At 38.8% G+C, this 12248-nt stretch overlaps 1 protein-coding gene across 8 annotated transcripts in view; it reads left to right on the plus strand.

The window, feature by feature from the left end:
* The window catches only part of GOLGA3 (golgin A3), a 31131-nt gene extending 19956 nt beyond the window's left edge, over positions 1–11175 (plus strand). For 4 of the 8 annotated variants that reach the window (XM_075718386.1, XM_075718387.1, XM_075718385.1 and 1 more), the window contains 9 exons: positions 157–300; positions 962–1159; positions 1711–1827; positions 2327–2466; positions 3298–3430; positions 3650–3772; positions 4176–4340; positions 5347–5510; positions 6500–9944. In XM_075718386.1, the coding sequence (XP_075574501.1) occupies positions 157–300; positions 962–1159; positions 1711–1827; positions 2327–2466; positions 3298–3430; positions 3650–3772; positions 4176–4340; positions 5347–5510; positions 6500–6707 (1392 nt within the window). In that variant the 3' untranslated portion in view covers positions 6708–9944. Of the gene's footprint in view, positions 1–156; positions 301–961; positions 1160–1710; positions 1828–2326; positions 2467–3297; positions 3431–3649; positions 3773–4175; positions 4341–5346; positions 5511–6499; positions 9945–10025; positions 10843–11063 lie in introns of those variants that run through there. The other 4 variants (XR_012831487.1, XR_012831485.1, XR_012831486.1 and 1 more) reach the window with 4 other exon arrangements.
* The last annotated feature ends 1073 nt before the right edge of the window (positions 11176–12248 follow it).

Below are 12248 nucleotides of genomic sequence, written 5' to 3' on the forward strand. Positions count from 1 at the left end.
CTGGATGCAAGGGTTGAAAGCTCTGAGCGAGACCTTTACATTAAGCACTAGCACCTCATTCAATATTTGCTAGAGAAGTAGTTTTTTTAACAAAAACAATACTACTCCTGTAGATGGGTGATGCATTAATCACGCTTGTGATCCCTTTGTCTTTAGGAAAGGATTCAAGCTCTGGAGACAGAATTGCAAGCTGTTAGCAGCAGTAAGTTGATGCTGGAAAAAGAGTTGCAAGAAGTGATTTCACTTACCAGCCAGGAGCTTGAAGAATACAGAGAGAAAGTACTGGAACTTGAGGATGAGGTGATTGCTTGAATTTGCATGGTAGATGGGAAGGTGACAGCAAAAAGTCCATGAGAGGCAGGGAGAAATTTTAGTACCATAATTTTATTCCAACAGTGCAGGAAATTAGAATCTGACATAGGAAACATCGTGTCAGTGACACTTGCTAATTTTGCTGCCCTGTACTGGTTCTTTGTTGTTTCATGAATCATTGTCGTATAGGGGAAAAGAATATGAGAGAGAAAAGTAGTTCCTGTATTAGATACCAGCTGTGTCTGGTCATGAGACAGTGGGGATGCATGAATCATTATCTTTTGAAACTATTTGGAGTCATGGATGCTCAGTGATTTTGAGGGCACGGTGGTGGTGTTCAGTGGTAGAGTTGCACAAAAAAAATTGCATATATCAACTATTCTTAATCTGTACCTGAACAGTGCTCCTGGATTCTGCTTTCTGGCAAGCATTTTAGTCTTCCAAAAGAAAAAAAAAAAACCTAACTGAACTTATTTTTAAGTTTTCATTTTGAAAAGAAAAGAAAAAAAAGAAATGCCGCTCTGGGAAAGCAAGAAGTTTAATGAGTTTAGCTCACAACTTTTTTGTGGTAGTAATCTGGAGTTGTTTTGGTTTTGTTTGATTTGTTTGGGGTTGTGTTTTTTTTTTTTTTTTTCTCCTTTGGCTATAGCTTCAGGAATCTAGAGGCTTCAGGAGGAAGATAAAACGTTTAGAAGAAATTAATAAGAAGCTGGCCCTTGAACTGGAGCACGAACGTGGAAAACTTACAGGTCTTAGTCAGTCCAACGCTGCTTTGCGGGAGCACAACAATATCCTAGAAACAGCATTAGCAAAGAGAGAGGCAGACTTGGTACAACTGAATCTGCAGGTATTTGACCTTTTGATGTAATACCTTCAGAAAGGAATTAGCTCATTATTTCTGACAACAGGATGTAGACATCTTCACTCATATGATACAAAGTTGGTGCATTTTCTCCAGATCTGGGTCTCCCTTGTTTTGCATAACAGCAGTAACATAGGGGGCTAAACGAGATCAGAAATGAGACTTTGCACTAAACAGCGGTGTTTCGCTATTTAGCGTGGTTTGATTTTTTCCAAAAGAAAGTGTGGCTCGCTTAAGTTATTTGGAACATACAAATTGTGTTATGGATTCGTTGAGGGTGAATGATTTTTATGCCAATAGTAATATATTTGTGGGGTATAAATAAATGAGAACATAGGCAATGAGCTACCATTTAACCATAACTACTTTTAAGGTTGAAGGGTCCCATGAGGAAAGAGTTCTATCGGTGAACAGCAGAGAGAAGTTCTGCAATGCCTGCATTGGTTTGTGTTTACATTTCCTCTGCTGGCATTTCCAGTCTTCCAGCAAGCCCACACAAAACGTACATTTTTTTTTTTTTTTGTGCCGTGATATAGGTTCAGGCAGTCCTAAAGCGGAAGGAGGAAGAGGATCAACAAATGCAACAACTTATTCAAGCTTTACAGGCTTCCTTAGAGAAAGAAAAGTCAAAAGTTAAAGACCTTAAGAAGCAGGTAATGGCTCATCTTTTTGTTTTACTTACTTAAAAGGTGATTTAAATGTAAAGTATTTGAAAAGTAGCTTGAAACAAAATCTATGCTTTATAACATACTGCTTCCTGCAGGGTCTCTTGTCATGATGGCCAGTGGCTGAAAGATCAGTTGATGTCTTTTCTGTTGTGCCCTGTGTTAAGCATACTCACTGACTACCAGGAAAGTTCTATTATGACTTGTAATGCGTGGGACATATCCTGAAGTGATGGTACTTCATCCAGAAATTCACAATGAAGAAGCAGTCTGGCAAATGTGCTTCTTCCATTATATATAGTTATTAACCGCCATTGGCGTTAATAAGGATAACTCCACTAATAATAAGGTTTTCAGACAAAAAGAGAAGTGTTAACAGCTGCACAACTTCCTTCTTGATTTGTTTGGTACCCCTTTAGTCTAGCTCCCTTTGATTCACCTACAGTGATAAAACAGAGGAAAAATTGCATCTTTTTTTTTCTTGTAGGAAGCAGCAGCCAAAGCGGATGCAGCACACAACCGCCGTCATTACAGAGCTGCTGTGCTCGAGCTCAGTGAAATCAAGAAAGAGCTACATGCCAAAGAACTGCTTGTCCAAGCCCTTCAGGTTGAAGTGGACAAACTGCAGTAAGTAAATGTCCAAGTTCCTAGAGAATAGCAAATGAAACGGCTCTGAAAAAGCCACACATTAATGACTCCTTGGTTTTGCCACTCCGGAGTGGATTATGTTGAAATGTACCCCAGCTGAGCCTGACCATAAGATGCATGTTTGGACTCCAGGCAAATACTTGTGTTTTTCTGTCTCTTCATAATTCAGTTAGACCTGAAGTGCACTGTATTTAGGCTTCACCATCTACTTTTTTTAGTTTCAACACAGTTTTCTACTATTTCATGTTACTAGTAAGTATTAACGCTTCATATATACCGTATTATTCTTCTCTCTTTCACATCCCTGAGGAACTACATAGAGGATGAATTTGATTGTTGAATATATTCCAAAATATATTCAAATTCAATTTGTTTTCTTGTATAGAAGATATTTTCTTAAATCATAAGAAATTATCAGACCTACATGAGAATGGATATAATGTTAACCCTATTCCTCCTAAAACAAAAGCAAAATTGCTGACAGGTTTTTTTGTTTGTGTTGTGGGTTTTTTTTTTTTTTTAACTGCATAATGTGTTGTTTGTAACTGGACTATTACCAGTGCTCCAAGATTTTTCTTTTTTCCCCAATATTTAATGATATATTCATGCATCTGTCTCATATAAAATCTTTTTGCGATTTAGCTCTTTCTGTGAATGTGTTGGCAAAGCCTTCAGTCAAAGCTATAACTAACCAGGTTCCACGCGCTGTCATGTCATTTATGGTTACATAGCTAACCCAGTGAAGTACTTGTTTTAAAGGACAGAATGAGTAACTGCTATATCTGTTAATCTGTTAATCCTGCTGTGCAGGGTAGAGGATGAAAAACATTCCCAGGAGGTATCGCAGTTTCAGCAAGAGCTGGCAGAAGCCAGGTCTCAGCTCCAACTTCTGCAGAAAAAGCTGGATGACAAGCTTAGTGAGCAGCCTGTAGTAAGCCAAGAGGTAAAAACTGCACATTTACTGTGTTTATCCTTTTTTATGATGCATTGTATGACTTCATTTGTCTTTAATTAAGCATTTTTAATGAAGCTTTGCTAGGTTTTCTTAGAACCAGGAAGGGTTCGTGAGACATAATAATACATTTCAGATTTTGTGGTTGATTGCACTTAGAGATAATTCTAAATCTACTTCTTTCTTGTTTTTTTTTTCCCTCCCCGGTAGGTGGAAGACCTCAAGTGGGAAGTAGAACGAAAAGAAAGAGAAATTGAAACACTTAAGCAGCAGCTGGATATGAGCGAACAGCGCAGCCACAAGGAGTTAGAAGGCGTACAAGTTGTCTTGCAGGTATTTAATCTAGCCGGTGGAGATTCTGATGAATAACTGGTATTGCTGTAGGGGGCTAATTAAAACAATATTTTTATTGTTTAAAAGCATACTTACACTGATACTTTTCTGATACTTTTTTCCTGATACTTATTTTTATTCATAAAAATGTATTCACTATATTTTTACTTTGTGCTCTTAGCCTCTTATTCCCTTGAGCTTGTGCCAATAGAATAGGCTACTGACTTTTTAAATCTAATATCTGGTGTTCTGCCAGGGCAAATTGGTTTCAAATAGCAGTGTTATGTGGCATTTCTTTTTCTGGTTTTCTCTGGAAATTGAAAAAAACGATAAAAACATTAGTTGGCTGGAATTTTTATACCATTTCCCTGTATCACGTTATTTCTCTTCTTTTCCCATTTAGAATATCAAGACTGAGTTGGAAATGGTACGGGAAGACCTGTCAGTGACTCAGAAGGATAAGTTTATGCTGCAGGCTAAAGTGACTGAACTGAAGAACAGCATGAAGTCGCTGCTGCAGCAGAACCAACAACTGAAGTTGGACCTGAAGCATGGCAAGATGAAGAAGGTATTTAAATAGGAAGAATACATGTTGTAGGGTACCAGAAAATACTCTGGTAATGCTCTTAAATTTAAGTACCGGAAAATACTCAGCTGCAGGAAACCTGGTGAAAACTCTGAAGTGAAGTGCCTGCCTGTGATACAGACTTACTGATGTTTTGATGTTTAAATGATAAATCCAGGAAGATTTTCAGACAAAAGTAACTACTGATCTTGACTTCCCACCTTTTACTTCAGAAATCTTTGTGTTTAGCGTATTTTCTTACATTTACATTTTGACTTATAATAATAAAGCAAAAAAGGTAGTACTTAAATAATGAATTATGGGCAAATACGGAGTTAATATCTTCATATAGTTAGTACCTTCTTAATGTTCATGTGTCTGTCCTCTCCATACTGTCTAGTTTTTCATCCTTCCACAATTTCAAAAGGTAGCTATTAGTGGTTTCCTTGAGTTTTCTGATTTGCTATTAGTCCACAGAAAATGCAGTAATTGTAGATATCTTGCTCTTTCCCTCCCTGAAGTAATTCTCTTGCTTAGTGAGACAGAATGTCTTATGGAAGCCTCCATTTCATTCTTAGACATTGGTCCTGATACCTCATCCTGCAGGTTCCAGAATTTCCAAAAGGACTTATTTGTTTGTACTTCACTGATAGCTTTTTTTTTTCCCCCCGAATCGTTCTCTTAACTATACTGAAAGAATGTTAAAATGTGTTGTGAAGATCCAAGGCATTTACTTTAAATCCTTCCTGTCTTATTTCTTTAGTAGGGTGAGTTCTTGAGTAGGTCTTCCCAGATGTTTGTTTGCTGATGAGCATGGCTAGCAGATGACGTTAGCTTAGGAACTTTTGCTTGTGACCCATGAGACTTAACATGAATGAGCTTCTGATTCCTGCTCTGTAGTGCAGATATGTACTGGTAGTGTTACGTGAGACTCCTTCTATGTGGTAAAAATTACGCTGATGAAATAACTGAATTGTATTTCTGGCTCTTCTTTTTTTCCTTTAACCAGAGGAAGGAACTGAAAGGAGAGAATAACTCTTCAAATCCTGTGACTCCAGTCAAGATTCCTGATTGTCCAGTGCCTGCTGCCTTGCTAGAAGAGCTGTTGAAACCATCAACAGCTGTGAGCAAGGAGCCTTTAAAAAATCTGAACAGCTGTCTCCGGCAATTAAAGTATGTCCTGTTATTTTCAACCATATTAAATAATTTTAAAAATGTTTCCAAGAAACCAGCTGCCAGCTTACGGAAAAAAGGATTTGTAAAATGAAGTCTTTTCCTCTTATTTGGACTATATTTAGGACAGTAGGATGTTCACTGTAAGTGCTTGCTTATATGGTAATGAAATAGGGAAAGAAGCCTTTACAATAAACTATACAAAATGTCCATCCTAAATCGTACGCAGCAGAACAAACCAGAAACAGCTATTTCTGGTTGTTCTTGCTGGTGGAAAAGCTGGTGCTTCTCTCTCTTCACAGCATCAGAAAGGCTGCTCATGATAGGAACCCAGGCAGTGTGTTAATAAGAAATCACTAGAGAGGAAGTTCATTCTGCCAAAAATATGTTTTCAGATCTTCCCTTACAAGGTTGCACATGAGATGCTGAGCAGGAAGGGTACAGCTTCAGGAAGACGGGGAGTTCAGGTTGTTAGAACTGAGCTGCTATTACCACCTCAGTTGATGTTTGAGGGGAGTGAGCCTGTGATAACGTTCTATGATCCTGTACTACCAGGCTGGTGACTTTGCTACATTGGTGCCTGACTAAAGTCATAATGTGTTGATCTAGTTATTTTTCTGTGCTGCTTTCCTCCCTCTACCTCCCATGTTGTCTTTTGTACCTGCAAGAGTACCGCATTCACCAGGTCGCAGTCGCTAAGTGCCTTTACTGAGGAACGGTGCTGCATCATCCCTGGCAACGAGGCTGTGCAGCAAAGGAGCTGCTGCGTTGTTGGCCCTTGTTTTTGAATTAAGCGTATTGCATATTCATTTTACTTTTAAAGACAATTCCTAAGCTTCCTGTAGATGACTTTCACTTGTATAATGATACAGTTTAGATAGTCTTGGAGTAGGTATCAAGAATCAGAAAAGTAATTTTCTGATCTTGCATCTAGCAGTTAGCTTTCTGCCTGTTAATTTTTGCTTTTTTGTTCTCAATACTTTCAAAAGGCAAGAAATGGACAGCCTTCAGCGTCAGATGGAGGAACACACCATTACAGTACATGAATCAATGTCTTCGTGGACTCAGATTGAGGGGCAGCTAATGGACCTTACCTCTACCAGTCCTGCAACTGCATCAGACCAGCAGGAGATTCCTACTGTAGATGAAAAGAAACAGAATTGTAGTGTTAGTGACAAGGAAGCTTTGACACTATAACCTCCTTATCAGTTGTCTTTCTTCCTGTTGCTTTAAGTATGTAAACAAATCTTTATCAAAATTATTTATTTATTTCATTTTTAAAAATGGTGTTCAGAGTTGTGCTTTTGCCTGTAGAAGCAAAGGGCATGGTTTTGAGAAACTGGTGTAATATTAAATGCAGAACGTGCTATTCCAAGGGTTTGTTTGAAACCTTACCATAATACTTCTGTCATGTTGGGGACTGCCAAGTGGTAAATCTAGCTTATTTGGGAGTCTAGTAAGAGATTCGGATGAAGGTTTAAAATGAGGTTAAGAGGAGCATCTGGTTCCAGGTCTGTATTTGTTCAATCTGGGTGAGTTTGTTAAGGAATGACTGTTAATTATGTAACATCTGGGTTTTGGGTGTGTGGGTTTTGGGTTTTTGTGGGTTTTTTGTTTGTTTGTTTTAATTTGGGAGGGGAGTGTGTTGTTTTCCCCCATCTTGGGTTGTATCCAAATCACAGGGAAAAATAAGTTCTGCTCATGTTTAGCCATTAGCAGTGGTTGAGAACTGGGTATCCTGAGCATCCTCTCTCTTCCCTCCTGTAATCTCTTATTCTTGAAATTCAGATTACAGATACCTGTATTTAAAGAAAAAAGTTTTCATTTGAAGCCATTTCTAGTTATGAAGATGACCTCTGACCTATAGCAAAAGAAACAAGACTGTAAAGACAAGCAATGCAGACCAGTACGTATCTTTGGCAGATTTGCCTGGGATGTTTTCTGAAGTATAAGTTTTTCTCTTACAGTCGCAGGCCAGTAGGGAGCTTTGCTTCACTGCACAAACACTTCTTGCACCTTTTTAGTTCAACTTTTGAAGTAGACACCCTTGAAAAAGGTATGCGTGTAATATATATATATATAAAAGAAAAAATCATAATTTTCTGACTTTGAATATCTGGTTTAATATGCTTATATACTGTAAGTTAAGGCTGACATGAGGGTTTTTTGTTACTGTCATTGTTTTAATGTTACATTTATGTTCGCTGTTTTTTGACATAATGTACAAATGGCTTAGGGAAATTAGCCCCTAAAGCCAGAGCTTTTAGAAATGTAATTATTTTTACTTTAAAAGACAAAATTATAATTCCTATAAAATTATTATTTTTATTAGCTTTATCTTCTCCCACACACTTCCCCTACTTTTTGCACCCTCTATTACAAGGTGTCCACCGTGGATGGAAATGTTGGTACTGTGGCAGCCGCTCTGTAGAGCACCTTGACTAGGTTGTTATTAAAGCAGCCCACTTTGGATTCCTTCACCTTTGGTCCTGTTGTTCCATGTGGCGCGTAGTGCAGCGATAAGCCCGCGCTCTCCTCATTCAAAAATTCAGTGTGGAGGTACTGCTTTGCCTAATGTGCTAAGTGCTAAAGCACAAATCAAAATATACGTGATGGATTAGTTGGAAGGTTTAGTGGCAACTCGTGTACTAGCATGTTTTTGTATTTGAAACATAAAGAAAACAGGTCAATTATATCCACTATAGTTTGGTGGTTAAAAAAAAAAAAAAATCTAACAAGTACAAGTAGATTAAGTGGCTGGGGAAAAAAACAAGAATTCTAGTTCATGTGTTTTTCCAAAGAGACTGTTGCTGCTTTTGGATAGGTTTGGTTGGTTGAGGGGGGAATGACTGCAGTTTGCTTAGCAGTAGGGCAAAAAATAAGCAAACACACACACAAAAAGCTCAAACCCACCCATATTTATCCAAAGTCTGATTTCTCATAATCACCAGTTCCAGCTCTAGTCCAGTTGAACACTTTGCACTTAAAGAGTGTATGCTGACTGATTTCATGCCCCTCAGCTACTGGATTTTAACTTAAGTTTTCTTGGGATCAAAGTCAAGGGATGCTAAAAGTCAAGGTTTTGAAATTGTTGAAGGAAGTAAGGCATTAGCATGGCATTAGGTGCCCATCATACAGAATTACCAAACAATTCAAAGATAAGTGAAAAGCTTTACAGAGTAGTTTAGACACGTTAACGTCTGCATACTGCTGCAGTCTACTTTGCAGAGTAAATGGTACTGATTAGCCGCTGTTGTCATGTTCTTGAAGTTGCCTGTATATTAAGCTGAAAGAAGAAAAAAAACCCCGCAGTATTACTAAAGGACAAAATTAAAACTATGTAATGAATAACATATTTAGTACAAAAAAGTTATCAAACGTTCAGGATTTTAAATAAAATAACACTTGTGCAGCGTTACTGTTGCTGTTCATTTTAGTAAATGCATTGCCTACAGTTAAGAATCCATTATGTTTAATCTCTTAAGTTTGGCAACAGTTGTATGGATGAAGGTTTTGTCTGGTATCAAAGAAGCCAGAACTGTTAGAAACCTTCACAGTTCTTCAGAATGTCTGCTCTCCTTTTTGTATCAGTAATCACACTGCATTCTGTTTTCAGTGCGGTGCTGCATTTTCTCACTAGCTCCTTATAAAGACATCTGAGCTTACACAATCAAGTAGTCTTAGATGCATGTTTTTTCCTTTTAAAGATGAGGGAGCTGTTGTGAAGTGCTCAGATCAGATTTCCGCACTGACCCACCTGTGTCTCCCTGAAAGTACCTGGACGCTAGGTATTCTCATTTTATATTCACGTTTTTTTTATAAACAGAAGCACCATGCCATTTACTTAAATGAAGAACAGACGGTGAGACTTGAGGGTCTAAATCTGGTGAGGTACTAAGTCAATTAAGTTACGGAAGTCACTGGGAAGCCGCCTAGACGGAGCACGCAGCATGTGATAAAAGCAAGGCCTTTTCTTTGAAGCTCATCAGCTATGTTTCTTAATTATCCAGAGAAGTAGTTGCTCTATTAGAAAGCCTCACCCTGAGGCTGAGCATGGTCGCTCTACAAAGCTTCAGGTCTCTGCTGTCTAGGCAATAAAACAAACTAGTTGTAGGAATGAAAACTGCCTCCCTTCTGCCTGTCACAGCACTGCCAAATACATCAGAGGAAAACCTGAAGAATAATCTCGTAAAGATTTTTTTCTTTCGCTTTTTCAAGCACTGCAATAGAATGTGTTTTCTGTGTCTGTTTCTTCAGTGGTTGCTACCGACTAAGTCTTTTTGATGAAGGAGAAATGTCACTGTAATGTGAGAGTGTTTCCCAAGTGATGAAAGTTGATAAATGCTGCAGTGTTACTTTTTCAGATGCTGTTGGGTTTTTGAGGACTCTTGAATAATTGCACATTTAAAAAAAAAAAAAAAAACACCAACAAAAAAACCAGCAAACCCTACAATGGTAAACTAAGTCTCTGGTGTTGCTGAACACTGCATAATGCTCCATTCTATTGTCTTCCAGATTTCTTGGAAATATTTGTGCGCTGTACTGGGATCAGCTGAGCCCCTTATCCACTCATGCAGTGGGAGAGTCTGATCCCATACTGTTTATTCAGGCAATATCCTAGCTGGAATCTGTGAGGATTTCACCTATGTCAAGAGTAGAGTAATATCCAGAATGAAAGTTCTAGTGCTCATGTTTTCATGGATCACCTGTTCCTCCTTAGGGGAGTGAACTGCAGTGGCATGGGTGTTTTAATGTCAGCTATGACAACATCAAAGGTGGACTGGGGACAGACAGTGTCATCAATATAAATTTAAAGATGACAAATTCACTACTGGTGATGCAAAAGCTTGTGACATATGTTTTATTAACTTTGCAGGGGAAGTGTGAATAGTTGCATGTGACTTGCTGTGACCAGAGCCTTTAAATATTTTCATGTGAAAGCAATTACAGTCCAAAGTAATTACTAATGCTCATCAGCTGTCATCTGATCACTCTTGTCTCCTACTAATGTGTAACACTTCTGTTGTGGGCAGTAGGGCAGCCTAATTTCCAATACAGATGCACAGATTTCTAGAGGAGGGAAAGATGTTCTGGATATTGTAAATGAAATATTGTTATGTTTTATACATGACACTTGACACTCGGTAATGTCTGCTTTGGCTGTATTTGTAAAGATCGAAGTTAATCATTTTGTGTTCTTGAGTGGATAACCCAGGGGATGGAGGAGTTACACTATGTACAATTAATGTTTATGATCATACAAAGCATGTTGATTATAAAAATAATGTGCATAGGAATTCCTTTAAAAGTTTTGTGCAATAAACTATTTTTGGTAAAGGGCTCCATGTTGTTTCTACCTTTGAAGAGAAATGGGTATCATCTTCTCTTTGGTTTTGGATGGTAATTTTGATGTTTAGGATTCTGAATGTGCTGTACAGCCACCTTTAAGGAAAAAAAAAAACTTATTTTGAAAGACTACGTTATTGCGTATTGATTTTTCACACATGTAAAATAGATTGTGCTTGTATTTCCATTACATTTACTTTTCCTCAGTTTGCTGACCGTGTCGGGAGAAGAAACACAATGAGCATTATCTCCCTTGGCCTGAATTTGCCAACATCTGAAGTTTGAGTGTACAAAATGGAGCAATGCAGAAATGTCGTCTTGCTTCTCAATCGGCCAGTTACAGCGATGAAGAGAGAAACTACTGTACCTTGCCTGTAATATTAAACACTGTGAGTTAAAGGGATGTTGTCAACATCTTTTTGAAGGCCTGCCTTTTTGTCTTGTCATGTAAACCCACAACTGACCCGCTTGGAGTATGAGTAGTGGTACCGGTAAGGCAGCGATGTTGTTGTACCTAACGGGATGGCTAGTTTCGGTCTGTGAATGGCCTTGTTTCCTCCTAATGTGCTAGGGTTTTCCTTCTTCATGGTTTACCCTATCTCCTAGCTTATCCAAGGCCACTGCAGCATTTTGAGCTTTCTGGAGTCGCGCTCGCAGTACCTAGTGTTTTTCTGCCCTGTAGACAGAAGTTTCGAATCTCGATAAACACTGCCAGTTGTAAATATAGGTGCTTTGGGGGTTACCGCAAAGCTGCCGAGTCCTGCGTTCTTTAAAGCACCTCCCTGCGTGCCGTCAGTCGGCACTCCCAGCCTGTGCCTGCCCGGGGCTGATAGGAAGCTGCTTGTTTTGTGGAGGGCAGCCCACATCAGCAAGAGAACAGAACTGTTCAGGTTGGAAAAGACCTTTAAGATCACCAAGTCCAACCATTTAAAAGGCGTGTAGATGTGGTGCTTGGGGACATGGTTTAGCGGTGGACTTGGTAGTGTTAGGTGAACAGTTGGACTTGATCTTAAAGGTCTTTTCCAAAATAAATGATTCTATGATTAACCTAACACTACCACGTCCACCACTAAACCAATCAAGGGTAGAGTAATAATTAATTTCATGTTTCCTGGCCTGGTGGCTGGATTAGTTTTTAGTGAAAGCAAAACTAGGAATCATTAAGGTTCATTAAGATCATCGGCCCAACCATGGTTCAGTCTGGTCTACCCTTGATTGGTTTAGTGTGGACTTGGTAGTGTAGGTTAATGGTTGGACTGGGTGATCTTAAAGGGCTTTTCCAACCTCAATGATTCTATGATCAACCCAACACCCCCATGCCCACTAAACCATGTCCCCAAGTGCCACCTCTGCCCGTTTTTGAACAGCTCCAGGGATGGGGACTCGCCCACC

The sequence above is a fragment of the Pelecanus crispus genome, chromosome 11 (genome assembly GCF_030463565.1).
Source record: "Pelecanus crispus isolate bPelCri1 chromosome 11, bPelCri1.pri, whole genome shotgun sequence".
NCBI classification, from domain to species: domain Eukaryota; kingdom Metazoa; phylum Chordata; class Aves; order Pelecaniformes; family Pelecanidae; genus Pelecanus; species Pelecanus crispus.